Below are 18,687 nucleotides of genomic sequence, written 5' to 3'. Positions count from 1 at the left end.
GATAGGGGAGGGGTAGTTTCAGAGTGTGAGAGATGGCAAAGAGATGGGTCAGAGGTGAAGGTCACTCACAACACGGGGGGGGGGGGGATAATAAATCCTGTAACCGTGGCGACAATGGTCGCTCTCCCCCTGACAATGGTGCCATTGTGAAGGGGAACTGCACAGTGTATGGTGGAGCCATAGCCCTAATTGGAGTTATAGAGGGATGATGGCTGCTGTGTTGCAAAGAGAGAATCATGCTTTATCCAGGCTGCAAGTTCTCCCAGTCAAAATGTGTGTGTGTGTGTGTGTGTGCGCGCGCGCGTGCGTGCGTGTGTGCGTGCGTCAAGCATGAGTGCGTGTAAGAAAGAAAGAAAAAGACGAAGGAAAGGGCAAGTGACCTCAGATCAGATCATCTGTCCTGTCAACCTTCATCCTCTCAGACACTCTGCTGGTTCATGTGACAGTGTTGTAATACCATGACTGTCTCAGTGTCACCTCTGGTAGTTAAATTACAGTCCTCTGGACTGGAGTGACAAGTGATGAGTCAATAAGGTGGTGTGGGGGGAGACAGACAAATACAGACAGACAGACAGACAGACAGACAGACAAATACAGACAGACAGACAGACAGACAGACAGACAGACAGACAGACAGACAGACAGACAGACAGACAGACAGACAGACATACAGACAGACAAATACAGACAGACAGACAGACAGACAGACAGACAGACAGACAGACAGACAGACAGACAAATACAGACAGACAGACAAATACAGACAGACAGACAGACAGACAGACAGACAGACAGACAGACAGACAGACAGACAGACAGACAGACAGACAGACAGACAGACAGACAGACAGACAGACAGACAGACAGACAGACAGACAGACAGACAGACAGACAAATACAGACAGACAGAGAGGAAGGAAGGAGAGGTTGAGTGGAAGAGAAAAATAGGGAGAAAAAAAGAGAGTACTGTATATGTACTGTATGTATGTAATTCCTGCTGATATATATAATGTTAATGTAGTCATTCTCCAATACAGTTGGTCATTTTCTTCCCTACATTGGTTTTTCCTTTTTGCTTGTTTCGGTTATTTTGTGACCTCCTTAGAGAACAAGCTATGTTCCCAGGCCCAGCTATTTGAAGCTCATAGTTTTGGTCATCCAACATTTCATTCTGTTCCAACTCAAGCAGCTCAGATACTGTCCCCACTTACATTTCCACAATGGCAGGGTCCTAAGGACCAGACCATAGCCGTCCTACACTCTGCCCGCAGTCCAGTTGCCTCTGGCATCGTCACTGCATGCTTTGTGTGCTGGTCTGGCAGCGGATCAGGGAAACCCCACAGCCTCTCCGTGGAGAATGCAGAAAGAACACCCTATCAAGTATGTTACAGACTGTTCTGCATCGCTTCAATTGCGGTGAACAGGCCTACACACACACACACAGCAGACTTGAGACATGCTGCATTTATGTTTTGATCATGCGGACTGGGATATGTTCCAGGTTGCCTCTGAGTATAACATTGACGTATACACTGACACGGTGACTGAGTTAATCAGGAAGTGCATAGGGGATGTTGTTCCCACTGTGAAGATTAAAACCTATCCAAACCAAAAACCGTGGATAGATGGCAGCACTCGTGCAAAACTGAAAATGGGAATATGGTTGAAAACAAACAGTCCAGTTATGCCCTCCGTAACGCAATCAAACAGGCAAAATGTCAGTATAGAGACAAAGTGCAGTCGCAATTCAACGGCTCAGACACGAGATGTATGTGGCATGGACTCCAGAAAATCACGGATTACAAAGGGAAAACCAGCCACGTTGCGGACACCAACATCTTGCTCCCGAACAAGAGAAACACCGCAGGGCTCTCCAGAGGGGCAACGCATCACCGGGCGCACACTGCCTACCCTCCAGGACATCAAAGGCACCTGGTGTCACAGGAAGGACAAGATGATCATCAAGGACCTCAGCCACCCGAGCCACGGGTTGTTCACTCCGCTATCATCCAGAAGGTGAGGTCAGTACAGGTGCATCAAAGCTGGGACCGAGAGACTGAAAAACAGCTTCTATCTCAAGGCCATCAGTTAAATAGCCATCACTAGCCGGCCTCCACCCAGTACCCTGCGTCGTGTAAAAAATCTTCCCAGCGTGAAATAGTTCCCAATCGTTCTGATTGTGTTCTGATTGTGACGTCATGTTGTAAAATTTCTCATAGCGTGAAAATGTTCAATTGCACGTGCGTCTCTTTGTGTGGATGGCTGAGCTTGTGCTCAGCCCCACCTGCCCTGAATGACACGTTGCCAATGCACATATATACAGTTCCAGTCAAAAGTTTGGACACACCTACTCATTCAAGGGTTTTTCTTTATTTTGACTATTTTCTACATTGTAAAATAATAGTGAAGACATCAAAACGATGAAATAACACATATGGAATCATGTAGTAACCAAAAAAAGTTTTTAACAAATCAAAATATATTTTAGATTTTAGATTCTTCAAAGTAGCCACCTGTGACGAGGTGTGAAAGAAGGAGTCAGGCGCAGGAGGTAAAATACCGAAGTCCAGAGTTTAATCCGTTTACATAAATCAAAACGCCCCGTGCGTCAAACGAAACTGTACAAAGGAAAACATCCACCTTGGCAATAACACAGTGAAATGTAGCTCAATCGAGCTACACGCTCTCACAACAAAACAATCACTCACAAAGACAAGGGGAACACTTATACACATACTAATTAGGGGAATGAGCACCAGGTGTGTGTGATTGACAAGACATGACAGGTGGAGTGATGAGACTGAGATCGGCAGTAGCTAAAACTCCGGTGACGACGAACGCCGAAACCTGCCCGAACCAGGAGGGGGGACAGACTTGGCGGAAGTTGTGACAGTACCCCCCCCCCCGATGCGCAGCTCCAGCAGTGCGTCGACCCCGGCCTCGGGGACGGCCAGGAGGACGCGGAGCAGGTCGAATCAGATGGCGACGGTGGAAATCCCTCAACAGGGAGGGATTGAGGATGTCCCGCCTTGGGACTCAGCAACGTTCCTCCGGACTGTACCCCTCCCACTCCACGAGATACTGAAGGACCCCCACCCGACGCCTCAAATCCAGGATGGAACAGACCGAGTACGCCGGGGCCCCCTCAATGTCCAGAGGAGGTGGAGGAACCTCCCGTACCTCAGACTCCTGGATCGGACCAGCTACCACCGGCCTGAGGAGAGACACATGAAACGAGGGTTAGGTGGCACCGGAAATGGTCTATCAGGGCCCGCTCGTTCCACCCGGACCCCGCTGCCAGCGTCCGGAACTCCAGCGCGTAGTCCTGAGCGGTCTTCGTCCCCTGCCTTAGATGAACCAGTCGTTCGCCCGCCTCTCGACCCTCAGGCCGGTGATCAAAAACGGCCCGAAAGAGGCGAGCAAACTCCCCGTAGTTCTCCAACGTGGTACCTCCCTCGTTCCATACCACGTTGGCCCACTCCAGGGCTCTCCCACAAAGGCAGGAAACGAGGACGGATACCTTCTCCCGCTCCCGGGGCTCCGGCCTGATGCTGGAGAAATACAACTCCAGTTGGAGTAGGAATCCCTTACATCACGCTGTAGTCCCGTCAAACGCCGGTGGCCGGGATATCTGGATCCCTCCAGGGGCTGGGGTGTAGGTGGCTGGATCCGGTTGACCAGCTGGTCTCGATAGATCGGATCCTCTCCTCTCCAGGCGTTCTACCACCTGAAGAACCTGATCCATCACTTCCCCCAAGCTGGCCAACATCGAGGAATGCTCCTGGACCCTTGCCACAACTCCAGGCATGCGGTCTCCTCCTGCTGACTTCATATCAGATCAGGTGAGTGATTCTGTGTTGAGGTGTGAAAGAAGGAGTCAGGCGCAGGAGGTAAAATACCACCTTGGCAATAACACAGTGAAATGTAGCTCAACCGAGCTACACGCTCTCACAACAAAACAATCACTCACAAAGACAAGGGGAACAGAGGGAACACTTATACACATACTAATTAGGGGAATGAGCACCAGGTGTGTGTGATTGACAAGACATGACAAGTGGAGTGATGAGAATGGGATCGGCAGTAGCTAGTACTCCGGTGACAACGAACGCCGAAGCCTGCCCGAACCAGGAGGGGGGGCAGCCTCGGCGGATGTCGTGACACCACCCTTTGCCTTGTTGACAGCTTTGCACACTCTTGGCATTCTCTCAACCAGCTTCATGAGGAATGCTTTTCCAAAGTTCTTGAAGGAGTTCCCACATATGCTGAGCACTTGTTGGCTGCTTTTCCTTCACTCTGCGGTCCAACTCATCCCAAACCATCTCAATTGGGTTGAGGTCGGGTGATTGTGGAGGCCAGGTCATTTGATGCAGCACTCCATCACTCTCCTTGGTCAAATAGCCCTTACACAGCCTGGAGGAGTGTTTTGGGTCATTGTCCTGTTGAAAAACAAATGATAGTCCCACTAAGCGCAAACCAGATGGGATGGCGTATTGCTGCAGAATGCTGTGGTAGCCATGCTGGTTAAGTGCGCCTTGAATTCTAAATAAATCACTGACAGTGTCACCAGCAAAGCACCCCCAAACCATCACATCTCCTCCATGCTTCACGGTGGGAACCACACATGCGGAGATCATCTGTTCACCTACTCTGCATCTCACAAAGACACGGCGGTTGGAACCAAAAATCTCCAATTTGGACTCATCAGACCAAAGGACAGATTTCCACCAGTCTAATGTCCATTGCTCGTATTTCTTGGCCCAAGCAAGTCACTTATTCTTATTGGTGTCCTTTAGTAGTGGTTTCTTTGCAGCAATTCGAGTAGCTCAGTTGGTAGAGCATGGCGTTTGCAACGCCAGGGTCGTGGGTTCGATTCCCACTGGGGGCCAGTATGAAAATGTATGCACTCACTAAATGTAAGTTGCTCTGGATAAGAGCATCTGCTTAAAATGTATGAAGGCCTGATTCACACAGTTGATGTGTCTGTTACTTGAACTCTGTGAAGCATTTATTTGGGCTGCAATTTCTGAGGCTGGTAACTCTAATGAACTTATCCTCTGCAGCAGAGGTAACTCTGGGTCTTCCTTTCCTGTGGTGGTCCTCATGAGAGCCAGTTTTATCATAGCGCTTGATGGTTTTTGCGACTGCACTTGAAGAAACTTGCACAGTTCTTGACATTTTCCGGATTGACTGACCTTCATGTCTTAAAGTAATGATGGACTGTCGTTTTTCTTTGCTTATTTGAGCTGTTCTTGCCATAACTTGGTATTTTACCAAATAGGGCTATCTTCTGTATACCACCCCTACCTGATTGGCTCAAACGCATTAAGAAGGAAAGAAATTCCACAAACTAACTTTTAACAAGGCACACCTGTTAATTGAAATGCATTCCAGGTTACTACCTCATGAAGCTGGTTGAGAGAATGCCAAGAGTGTGCAAAGCTGTCATTAAGGCAAAGGGTGGCTACTTTGAAGAATCTCAAATATAAAATATATTTAGATTTGTTTAACACTTTTTTGGTGACTACATGATTCCATATGTGTTATTTCATAGTTTTGATGTCTTCACTATTTTTCTTCTATAATGTAGAAAATAGTAAAAATAATGAAAACCCCTGGAATGAGTAGGTGTGTCCAAACTATTGACTGGTACTGTATATATATATATTTATTTATATTTCGGACTCCGACATTGCTCATCCTAATATTTCTATATTTCTTAATTCCATTATTTTACTTTAAGATTTGTGTGTATTGTTGTGTATTGTTAGATACTACTGCACTGTTGGAGCTAGCATTTCGCGACACCCACGATAACATCTGCTAAATATGTGTGTGCGACCAATAACATTTTATTTTATTTTATTTATTGTAGCCAGAGTTGCACTTACAACAATATGACACACATTCTCTTTGTTGTGGTTGTGTCTTTTAGAACAGACAACAATGATGACAATTGTAGTGAGAGGATAAATAAAATCCATACTCCCCAAGTCTAAACAAATCAGGATGACAGCTCTATACATTTCAGGTAAATAGTGGACTGTACGATAAAATGTACGCCTTTTTAAAAGGTTTGCATTTAAAAGGTTTATCAGCCTATCCAGTTAAGGTTTGCAGTATCAGCCTATCTTGTTAAAGTAACTGTCCAGTGTTTCCAGATTTCTATTAAATATGACCTATAATTAATTACAATATGAGTTAAATACTTATCCTTCCCAAAAAATGTATTTAAGTATGTTAAAAATCAGCTTTGAGGTGGGGTTTTTGAAGTGTTTTTTCTCCAATTTATGCTTTGGCCACAAATACAAGTATAAGACAAGTCAAAATGAGTTGACAGAATATGAACTTGAGTTAACAGAATATGTGGTACGATAAAGCGGATGCTAAGCTACAGGACTGTTCCGTTAGCACAGACTGGAATATGTTCATCCGATTACGTTGAGGAGTTTACCACATCACTCACCAGCATCGACGACGTCGTCCCCACATTGACTGAACGTACATAGCCCAACCAGAAGTAATGGATTACAGGCAACATCCGCACTGAGCTAAAGGCTAAAGCTGCCGCTTTCAAGGAGCGGGACACTAATCCGGATGCTTAGAAGCAATCCCGCTACAACCTCTAACGAGCCATCAAACAGGCAAAGCGTCAATACAGGACTAAGATCGAATCCTCTGATGCTCGACGGATTTGGTATGGCTTGCAAACTATCACAGATTACAATGGGAACACAGCCGCGAAATGGCCAGTGACACGAGCCTACCAGACGAGTTAAATGCCTTCTATGCTCACTTCGAGGCAAGCAACACTGAACCATGTATGAGAGCACCAGCTGTTCCAGACAACTGTGTGATCTCGCTCTCCGTAGCCAATGTGAGTAAGACCTTTAAACAGGTTAACATTCACAAGGCTGCGGGGCCAGACAGAATACCAGAGCGCGTACTCAGAGCATACGCTGTGTCTTCACTGACATTTTCAACCTATCCCTGACCCGGTCTGTAATACCAACTTGTTTAAAGCAGACCAGCATAGTCCCCGTGCCCAAGAACGCCAAGGTAACCTGCCTAATTGACTATCGCTCCGTAGCACTGACATCTATAGCCAAGAAATGCTTTGAAAGGCTGGTCATGGCTCACATCAACACCACCATCCCAGACACCCTGGACCCACTCCAATTTGCATAACGCCCCAACAGATCCACAGATGACCCAATCTCTGTTACACACCTCACTGCCCTCAGTTGAAGTCGGAAGTTTACATACACCTTAGCCAAATACATTTAAACTCAGTTTAAACACATTCCCAGTGGGTCAGAAGTTTACATACACTCAATTAGTATTTGGTAGCATTGCCTTTAAATTGTTTAACTTGGGTCAAACGTTTCGGGTAGCCTTCCACAAGCTTCCCACAATAAGTTGGGTGAATTTTGGCCCATTCCTCCTGACAGAGCTGGTGTAACTGAGTCAGGTTTGTAGGCCTCCTTGCTCGCACACGCTTTTTCAGTTCTGCCCACACATTTTCTATAGGATTGAGGTCAGGGCTTTTTGATGGCCACTCAAATACCTTGACTTTGTTGTCCTTAAGCCATTTTGCCACAACCCCCTTTTTCCTCCAAACATAACGATGGTCATTATGGCCAAACAGTTCTATTTTTGTTTCATCAGACCAGAGGACATTTCTCCAAAAGGTACGATCTTTGTCCCCATGTGCAGTTGCAAACCGTAGTCTAGCTTTTTTATGCTGGTTTTGGAGCAGTGGCTTCTTCCTTGCTGAGTGGCTTTTCAGGTTATGTCGATATAGGACTCGTTTTACTGTGGATATAGATAATTTTGTACCTGTTTCCTCCAGCATCTTCACAAGGTCCTTTGCTGTTGTTCTGGGATTGATTTGCACTTTTCGCACCAAAGTACGTTCATCTCTAGGAGACAGAACACGTCTCCTTCCTGAGCGGTATGATGGCTGCGTGGTCCAATGGTGTTTATACTTGCGTACTATTGTTTGTACAGATGAATGTGGTACCTTCAGGCATTTGGAAATTGCTCCCAAGGATGAACCAGACTTGTGGAGGTCTACAAAAAGAATTCTGAGGTCTTGGCTGATTTCTTTTGATTTTCCCATGATGTCAAGCAAAGAGGCACTGAGTTTGAAGGTAGGCCTTGAAATACATCCACAGGTACACCTCCAAAAGACTCAAATGATGTCAATTAGCCTATCAGAAGCTTCTAAAGCCATGACATCATTTTCTGGAATTTTCCAAGCTGTTTAAAGGCACAGTCAACTTAGTGTATGTAAACTTCTGACCCACTGGAATTGTGATACAGTGAATTATAAGTGAAATAATCTGTCTGTAAACAATTGTTGGAAAAATTACTTGTGTCATGCACAAAGTAGATATCCTAACCGACTTGCCAAAACTATAGTTTGTTAACAAGACATTTGTGGAGTGGTTGAAAAACAAGTTTTAATGACTCCAACCTAAGTGTATGTAAACTTCCGACTTCAACTGTAGCTACCTCAATTACCTTGTACCCCTGTACATCGACTCGGTACTGGTACTCCCTGTATATAGCCATGTTATTTTTACTCTTTATTGTTATTCATTATTCACTGTGTATTTATTCCTTGTGTCACTATTTCAATTTTGTATCATTATCTTTAACTCTGCATTGTTGGAAAAGGACCAGTAAGCATTTCACTGTTAGTCTACACCTGTTGTTTATGATGTGACAAATAAAATGTGTTTTGATTTGAAAAGTGAGATTTTCAATGAACAGTTGCAGTAACAGCCTATCCCATTAAGGCTTGCAGTATCAACCTATCCCTGTTAAGCCTGCGATTAGCCTCCACTGATCTCATCAGTGCTGCCTAAATCTGAGGACCAGAGCCCACAGGAGCCCACTGGTTTATCCCTGCCAGAGTTACACACACTTCTCACTCACACTGATAATACACTTAGGCACAAAAGGGCGGCAGGTAGCCTAGCAGTTAAGCGTGTTGGGCCAGTAACTGAAAGGTCGCTGGTTCAAATCCCAAAGCCGGCAAGGTGAAAAAATCTGCCATTGAGCAAGGCAGTTAACCCCCAACAACTACTCCCCATATGTCGATTAAGGTAGTCCCTCGCAACTCTCTGATTCAGAGGGGTTGGGTTAAATGTGGAATACATTTTGGTTTAATGTATTCAGTTGTGCAACTGACCAGGTGTCCCCTTCCATACAAACACATACACTGATTAAGCATTTCACTGTTAGTCTACACCTGTTGTTTATGAAGCATGTAATGAATAAGATTTGATACGTTAACACTCATTCACACACAAAATAATATAAAATATCACTGTAGTCCCCTTTTACATTGTCTTGATGTTTGCACACCACAGACACACTCAGGGGCTATGCCATCTCTCCCCCTACACATATCCAGCACTGATGCTAGTGTTAGCTGAGTAGGGCACTGGAAGTGAAACATGATGTCACAAAGGTCAGACCCAGAGGCCATGAGGGCACATTCTGTGTACTGATTGACATGAGGGGTTTGCAGGGTGAGTTGTGGGGGATGGGCAGCCACTGACAAGCCCTGATAGACTACCACTGAGAACCCACAAAGAGTACACACATGCACGTACGCACCAACATACGCACACATTAACAAACATAGACAATCACACAAACTTGGACACATACACACACACAAACATGGACACATACACACGCACAAACTTGGACACACACACACCTGTCAACTGGAGGTCGAATGCTTCCCAAGCCCTCTGCCTGGCTTGGGTGGCATTTTTCTGCTATAAGTAATAGTTTGCATAAGGAATGCAAATTCCACAAAGAAAATGCAAATAATTCAAATACAGTACATCTATCTATGTACACATACTATACGTGTGTGTGTGTGTGTGTGTGTGTGTGTGTGTGTGTGTGTGTGTGTGTGTGTGTGTGTGTGTGTGTGTGTGTGTGTGTGTGTGTGTGAGCGTGCGTGCGTGCGTGGCAATGTGCGTATGTTTGTGAGCGGGCATGAATGTGTGTGGGTATGTGCATGCATGCATGTGTCGTGTTTCTATGACAGAGATGGTTAAATTAGATGCAGGCTCAGAGGGCCTAGTGGACACTGGAAAGACTCAGAAGGAATAGTGGACACTGGAAAGACCCGGAGGGACTAGTGGACACTGGAAAGCCTCAAAAGGAATAGTGGACACTGGAAAGACTTGGAGGGACTAGTGGACACTGGAAAGACTCAGAGGGACTAGTGAACACTGGAAAGACCCAGAGGGGCTAGTGGACACTGGAAAAGCTTTATTCTCTCCTTCCTGGTGAGAAAAATGGGTGCTGAGGGTCATCACTTTCTCCACTGTGGAGTAGAGGTCAAAAGATGCCTGCCATAAACCACTGGCCACCAGCAGAGAAAGGCCTCTGTCCAACACAGGCCTTGTACAACTAGGCTATATTTACTGCCACAAAGTTCCAAGGCTAGATGACCCCTTTGGATTGTGGCCTGGACAGAATGTATATATGCCTTACAATGCTTTTCTGTTCGTTAAAAGGACAGAAATGCACATATGTGTGTCAATTGTGTGTATTTATCATGATCTTAGATGTACATTATAAAGTCAAATGTAATAGTACTGGAGTAATAGTGGTAGGCCTATACTTGCATATTAACGATCATCTAATTTCAATTAACAGCATATTACCACATATAACCACTAGGTCCAATTTATATAATTTATCAGTCTTGTAGCATCTTGCAACATTTAAACAGCGCCTGGAAAGCCATTCATATTGGTTATTGTTGTTAATTTACTCATCGATCAGGATCTGCCTGTCCATGCCTTTGCGATGCTGCGAATAATTATTGAAAATAAACAATATATCTGTGTACATGTCAGTTCTATTCGTATCGTCAAATAAATCACCAAATTACCTTGCATTGAGATCCTTCAATGAAACGATAGGGCAGGGAAGGTACCACTTCAAATGTATGGGTGCGGTTTTCACACAAAACACTCACTAATAATCTTCTGTCGAAATAATATTCTGTCTATCAGGCTATATAGGCTACAATCACTGAAATACAAGACAACATGATACTATTTCAGATTTACATCAGAAATGTCTACTATTTTCTGTCTGTCTGCTTTAAGCAAACCGCCTTGTTGGGGCAGCCATCCCTATGAAAGTAGTGTATTTTGGTTTCTCCCAAGATGATGTTCCAGATCCCTTTAAATTCTCCCGACTGCTGCCTCTGCTCGATGAAGTTTGGAGCTGCGCCGAACGACCAAACTGAGAGACGTGGCTGGAAATGACTCTCTTTTTTTGCAGAACACTTTCTGTGATTAAATGTATTAAACCAATTACGAGTGTGGCGCAAATGATATTCCCTGAAATTGGACTAATGGTCAATCCTGCTACTGGCTGTCTAATCTGAAATTGGGCGCATATGTTCCTAAAAAGACTCGTCATTTGAGATCCTTTCACTCTGGTGCAAGTAAAAGTCGCATTTCTCACGCATCGCAAGACAGGGGAAGATACCCCACAACAAGACGATTTGCAATATAAACGTTTGGAACGGGATGTTTTATCCCACTGAAGTCATATTCTACATCGAAATGGATCAGGCACCTCCAGGTATTTGTTGAATCTGTAATCAATATGCATATTATCATATTAATCACCACTTCAACGATGATACAACGTTGACATTTGGCCAGTTGTGCACACAGAAGTGTCCGTGCTGGCACCTTATTGTGTGTCCCTCCATGGGCTTTGCCCAGACATGCAAAGTGCAATTCGCTGCTTGGCAATTACGTAATACTTTTCTCGTGGACTTGCTTGACGCGGTGGTTTCGCTCTTTGTCTTGCTTTGTGTTACTAAAGAGATGTTATCAAAATTGAACATGACATTTTTGGTCGTAGGTTGATGAAATACTCTCTATCGTATTATTATGTTATAACGCATCTTACCAGCGCGTGAACAATGTTGAGTGGAGAAGAAATTCCGCATGAAACGACTGCTTTGTTCCCCTTTCTCTCTAGTCTACTGTATCTGAACATATTTCATTCGTACGCAAGCACTGAAAGCCTACCAGACTAGACAACTTGTCGCATTACTTATTTTCAAACTGCCAATTGACGTGTAGTTTATGCTACCTGATGTGATATTGTAATAGTTTAGAATATATCACATCGTGTGATATTTTTCATTTAGTAGTCTCTATGCGATTACAGTGAATGACATGGTGCATTGGGCTGGCTTGTGTCAGAGGGACAATTTCCTGTGTTGCTTGAATTGAAATAATTAATGTATCTTTATATGGGCTTTCATAAAGTCTATTCCTCATAATATAGCTCAATTGGTAGAGCATGGCACTTGTAATGCCAGGGTAGTGGGTTCGTAGTGGGTTCGATCCCCGGGACCACCCATACGTAAAAATGTATGCACACATGACTGTAAGTCGCTTTGGATAAAAGCGTCTGCTAAATGGCATATTATTATTATTATATTATATTATATTATAATACGGTATTTGTGTATTAGCCCCTAGGCTACTTTACATCATGACACAACCTCCAGATTGAGGGGCTGGGGCACAGTCATACATACATACATACATACATACATACATACATACATACATACATACATACATACATACATACATACAGTAGGTAATTTTGCTGAGTCTAGTAGGAATGCAGGGTTTCAGCTTCTGCTGCCACAGTGCTTTTGCACCTGTCTTTTGCTTATTTTACAGTTGTTAAAAAAATAGAGAGCGGAAGGAGCCAGAAACCCACATTTCCTCCTGACTGGAGTTATGTTCAATTCTGCTACAGGTTCCTGAAAGGCACTTCTGTCCTGTTGGGAAACATATCGCTTTTCTCCTCCTCTTGATGTGGTTCTATCCCCACACCCCTCATTTTTGGAGAGATCCAGACGTTTTTTGTTGTTGTTAGTTTTAATGGGTATATGGAAAAGTTAAAGCTGCAATATGTAACTTTTTCACATAGAAATGTGAGTTATATATCTGTCATTCTCATTTAAAGCAAGTCTAAGAAGTGGTAGACCTGTTCTATGTGCGCTATTTCTACGCGTCCTGTTCTTAAGTTTAGTTTTTGTATCTTTTACTTTCAGTTTTGTACACCCGCTTCAAACAGCTGCAAATACAATATTTTTGGTTATGGAAAATATATTTCACAGCGGTTTAGATAGTACAATGATTCTCTACACTATACTTGCTTGTTTTGTCACATAAACTGAAATTAGGCGAACTATTAGAATTTTTGCAACCAGGAAATGGCAGAGCGATTTCTGCATAGTGCACCTTTTAAGAAGGTTTTAATAAGTCAGGCGGTAAAGAAAAATAAAATTGTTTTATAGAGGATCATAACTTTTGAATCCTACCTGAAGATGGATGGTTTATGGTTTTGGGGCGTTGCAGTTTGGACACTGGACAAGCAGGGGATGTAAAATTCACCCCATCCAAAGTATGGCTTACATTCCCACTTTACTGACAGACCAGTTAAAATGGGCTGAATTTGCAGCGTTTACATTTGCTTTAGATTCATTGTTGGTTTTTCTGACCTGTTGAAACATTTGTGAAATCTATTTCCCCTGCAAGAAAAAAATATTAAAAGCATACTGGAGTTAGCCTGCTTTGTGTGTGAACCTACCCTCTTTTTCACTGACCGATCTTGTCCTCCATCTTGGTTTCAGAGCGTGTGGCATTCTAGTATATTGTCAGTCCTGATATGGTCATCTGGGCCCATTAGGACAGAAGCTGTTATCAGCTGGGGACATGCCTAGACTTGTCTGGAGATTTGACAAACTTGTCAAGAGTGTGTATGTGTTGAGGGTGAGGGGGGGGTTGAATAGAGAATGAGTCCAAGCAAATATCCCCCCCCCTCCCAAAACATCTGTGGGTCTGCCGGGTCGTGTAAGGTGTTTGCAGTTCTATCACTTCTCAAACGGATCAAACTGTCATCCTGATCTCTCTCTCAGCTCTCCCTCCCAGGTCAGCCAAACCCATTACCTCCTCCATGAACGAAGCCCCAGTATATCCCCTGCAGGATGCTGAGTGGTACTGGGGAGACATTTCCAGGGAGGAAGTCAACGAGAAGCTCCGTGACACACCTGACGGTTCCTTCCTGGTTCGTGACGCTTCCACTAAGACACAGGGAGACTTCACGCTAACGCTGAGGAAAGACGGCCACAGCAAGCTGATTAAGATCTACCACCGTGAGGGGAAGTACGGCTTTTCAGAGCCCCTGACCTTCAGCTCCGTAGTGGAGCTCATCTGGCACTACCAGCACCATCCTCTGGTGGAATACAATGCTGTGCTGGACGTCATGCTCACACACCCTGTGTCCCGCTTCAAACAGGTAGGCAGTGGGCACCCACCCACACCTCTCATCTGCTGTTTCAAGAGGCTCTTTAAAGAATGGAATAGAGTTGAGTAAAACAGAATATAATAACATTTTTTGTGTCCATTTGGTGATGGATATTTGTCAGGGAGGGAAATTTGCCTTTGATTTCGTAACTAAATTGAAGACAATCATCATGCACAGACAACAGGTTTATGTCTGCTGGACCAGCCGTGAGTTTCATAAATGTATTAAATATGTCTGTCTGTATCCAGGATGAGCAGGTGAAAGAGGACAGTGTTGACGTGGCCGGGAGGAAGCTACAGGAGTACCACAGTCAGTACCAGGAGAAAAGTCAACAGTTTGACTGTCTGTACGAGGCCTACACTAAAACCTCACAGGAGATCCAGATGAAGAGAACTGCGATAGAAGCCTTTAACGAGACCATGCTGATCTTCGAGGAGCAGTGTCGCGAGCAGGAGCGTTATGGGGAGGAGTGTGAGAGGAGCATTCAATCTGAGGGAACAGAGAAGGACTTGGAGAGGTGAGTCTGGTAAACTAGTCTGGTTACATCTTGGTCTGTCTCACATGGAATGTCCACCTATGCTCATAGTGTGGATAGATGGATGACTTTTTATTGTTTCCTCCCTCCGACTTGCATGCAGCTGTGGTTCAGTTTAGGCCAGTGGCATGACCCCTGACCCTTCTTTTGACCCCTCATGACCTTTGCCCTTTGCTCCCCAGATTCCTGATGAACTATGAGAAGCTAAAGTCTCGGCTGGGGGAGATCTATGACAGTAAGGTCCATCTGGAGCAGGACCTGAGGACCCAGGTCCAGGACTACAGAGAGACAGACAGGAGGATCAACAGCCTCAGGCCTGACCTCATAGAGCTACGCAACATCAGAGACGAGTACCTCAAGTACATTACAATACTTCTATTTTATTCTATTCTATTACAGTTACTGTTAATGAAAAGTAGCTTTTTTTAAACACTTGGCACAGACATTCATTTTCTCTTTGGTTTTTCAGTTGGCTGAATCACGAAGGTGTGCAACAGAAACGCATTAACGATTGGCTGGGGTTCCAAGATGATAGCAGTGACAAGTAAGTATTTCACATTATAGACCTAAATTATTTTGTAATACTTCTTAATTGTATTTAGTTGTGCTTAGAAATGCTTGTAGTGCTTATAACTGTCTATAACTTATGAAATACTAATGTATTAATAGTATGCACACTATTTATGAAAGATTTTTATCAAAATATTTTTTAAATGTCCTTTTCTGGTGTGTGCAGCACCTACGTGTTGAAGGGCGAGAGTGAGAGACTGGCGCACCATGACGAGGGGAGCTGGTTCGTGGGCGAGCTGAGCAGGACGCAGGCTGAGGAGATGCTGATGGACAAACCCACCGGAACCTTCCTGATCCGCGAGAGCAGCAAGCAGGGTTGCTACGCCTGCTCCGTAGTGTGAGTGTCCTCTTCCTGTGAAAAAATAACAATATGTAAATGAAGGAAAGTAGACTAGGAAGAATATGGGAATATTGCTACACTGTTTTATAGGCTCTTGTTAAGCAGTTACTTCACTGTGATGCATGTTCCCAAGGCTTAGGGCCACTATACTGGTACTAACTTATATATTTATTTTGTATCCTTTCAGTGTTAATGTAGAAGTGAAGCATTGTATGATTTATAGCACGCCACGTGGCTACGGCTTCGCTGAGCCCTACGACCTCCACTGCTCTCTGAAGGAGCTCGTGCTGCACTACCGCCTCAACTCCCTGGCACAGCACAACCAGGCCCTGGACGTCCGGCTGGAGCACCCCGTCCACGTCACTCCTGTCTCGTCAGCCTTGCCACACTCAGCCACAGAGGACTGCCTGCTACTACAGACAGAGGAACATCACCTTCTACAGACTCCTACTAAACTACCCGCTGGACTCCCTGCAGCCGCTCCGGAGATGTAGATTAGACGGCTGTGGGACATGTTTGCGTACTGTAGCTATCCTACGAGGACTACTTGAGAGCGGATGTGCTTGCGTACTGTAGCAACTTGAGGGCGGACGTGTTTGCGTACTGAAGCAACTTGAGGGCGGACGTGTTTGCGTACTGAAGCAACTTGAGGGCGGACGTGTTTGCGTACTGAAGCAACTTGAGGGCGGACGTGTTTGCGTACTGAAGCTATCCTACGAGGACAACCTGAGGGCGTTCTTTTCTCGAAGAAAAGTGAAATTTGCACTAGGATGATTCCAACGGATTGGTGAATGTAATTTCACTTGATTGGAACTTTGACCGGAACTTGAATGTCAGCTAGGACTTTGTTTTTTTATAAGATTCTGTTTGCTATTTGTTTTTTTTGTACACATTTTTCACCTTTTCTTTCATGGGGTTTTATTTGTTTTAGTGGACCTGGTCATCCAGGAGATTACTGACTACATATACTAACAATATGTTTGTATTTGTCAGGTGCTGTTTTTTATTTGGACTTCTAGGGTCCCATTTTGACAACACAAAGAACTGGTGCTAATGTAAAATGAGACTGTAATACACCCAATACCTTGGAATTTAGAATTTATTTCAAAACATGTTAATTGATGTGATGTCCATGCATGGAAGATCATTAAAGTGGGTTTAGAATATAATGGTGCAGAAAAACAAGATGGCTGACTCAGTGGCATAGCTAGCTGTGGTATACATACCAAACATGTTCTGGGTATTTCAGTACATAGTCATGCAAGTATGGGAACTGATGTGGCGCATCCTGACAATAGCGCTGCTTTTTTTAAATTGTCAAAATATAACACAGTTACCAGTTGATATGTACTGTATGTAGCATAAACCATTTTCTGGATATCCTTAGAACGACATTTTCCATATTGTACCCAATAACCAAAGCACTTGTTAGTGAGAAAATATATATCCCGACTAGAAAATTACATTTATGGTGATGGGGGGGGGGGGGGGGGGGAACACACCACACGTGCTTGATCAAAACATAAATGGAAGTACTGTATATTATATTCTGTTATTCAAAGTATAAGCTTTTTGTATTTTTTGATATGATATATTTTCTGAAATATGCCACAGAAGATGAAAGCTTGAGGAAAGTGCAATCCAACAGTATTTGTAATGTTAGAAATGAATTATTATAATTATGCGGGAGTCATCAGCATTTGCCACAGAAATGCACTAACTCTTAATAGGTGGCGTTATTCATCTGATGATGTGACCTTTAAGAACGTTGTGTGAACTGCCAGAGATGCGGAAGTGTAAATTCTGTCTCTATTACTTGAACTGTGGCATTGCTCAATAAGAGCAATGAATATTTCCTCATGACATGTAGGCCTACATAGCTTAAGAGGAAAATAATCAATTTTGTTCTTGGCACATATGTCAAGTTTGAGGACAATAAACACTCTGTATTGAGATACTGTAAAACGTGTTTTTGTGGTTGGTTTGATGGAGGGTGTTTTAGACTCTTAAAAACCAGACAGGAGCATTGAGGAAACTCCTGGGGCGACACTAAGCAATGTGATATTCTTAACCGTTTCTTGCTGAAAGACAATAAACTGATGAGGGTTTTGTTGAAATTGTGTTGCCCTTGTTCCATTTCTTCAAAGTGTGTGTTTATGCAACCAATATATGACAATATATATATTTTTTAAAGAATATATGAAGATATGCCTTCAATATGCCTTTAAATTGTGCTGCCAATCCTTCTACGCGTGCAACACTTGAGGCGGGAGTGAAATCTCTCACCTGAGCAGCTGTTTACGAACAGATCATCCCCCCCAGCCTCAGGACATCCTTTCACCGCTCTAAAAAATCCTGGTGTGATGAGAGATTGATTGAGAAGGGACATAACACATGAGTCGATCAGAGAGAGAGAGAAAAGGCATGGGGACATGGGTCAGGTGAGAAAGAAGGGATGACGGTTTCCACTAGATAAGAGAGCCACAAAGTCAGATTCCACAGCCACAAAGTCAAAATTGGCTACAAAAATGAGCTTTTTGGTCTTAATTTAAGGTTAGGGTTAGGAATAAGGTTAGACGTGTGATTGAGCTTAGGGTTAAGGTTACAGACTTTTTGTGAGAAGACAAAATTCACATAGAAATGTGATAAATCTTTAATTCTCATTGAAATCAAGTCTAAGAAGTCAACCTGGTCTCAGAGCCTTCTGTATTATTCTGTACGTAAATCCGAGATACCCCATTTAATATGTTATGTTTGGTATGGTTACATAAGACAGATGGTTACTGGCAAAAACAAAAGGAGAGTGGTTGGTCGGTGTGGGTGTAGAACGTGAACGTCTAGCAACTCA

At 43.8% G+C, this 18,687-nt stretch overlaps 1 protein-coding gene across 1 annotated transcript; it reads left to right on the top strand.

Annotated features, from left to right (window-relative positions):
• Window positions 1-11,257: 11,257 nt before the first annotated feature.
• On the top strand, window positions 11,258-17,953 carry LOC311098740 (phosphatidylinositol 3-kinase regulatory subunit gamma-like). Its single transcript, XM_084139284.1, has 7 exons — window positions 11,258-11,634; window positions 14,006-14,385; window positions 14,643-14,911; window positions 15,112-15,288; window positions 15,399-15,473; window positions 15,666-15,836; window positions 16,027-17,953. The coding sequence occupies exons 1-7, from the start codon at window positions 11,580-11,582 to the stop codon at window positions 16,331-16,333; spliced, it is 1,434 nt and encodes a 477-aa protein (XP_083995410.1). The 5' UTR covers window positions 11,258-11,579; the 3' UTR covers window positions 16,334-17,953.
• Window positions 17,954-18,687: the final 734 nt, after the last annotated feature.

This window comes from Coregonus lavaretus, assembly GCF_964263955.1.
Source record: "Coregonus lavaretus genome assembly, chromosome: 23".
NCBI lineage: Eukaryota > Metazoa > Chordata > Actinopteri > Salmoniformes > Salmonidae > Coregonus > Coregonus lavaretus.
The sequence above is the reverse complement of the archived record's forward strand: the minus strand, read 5'-3'. Positions and strand labels throughout refer to the sequence as shown.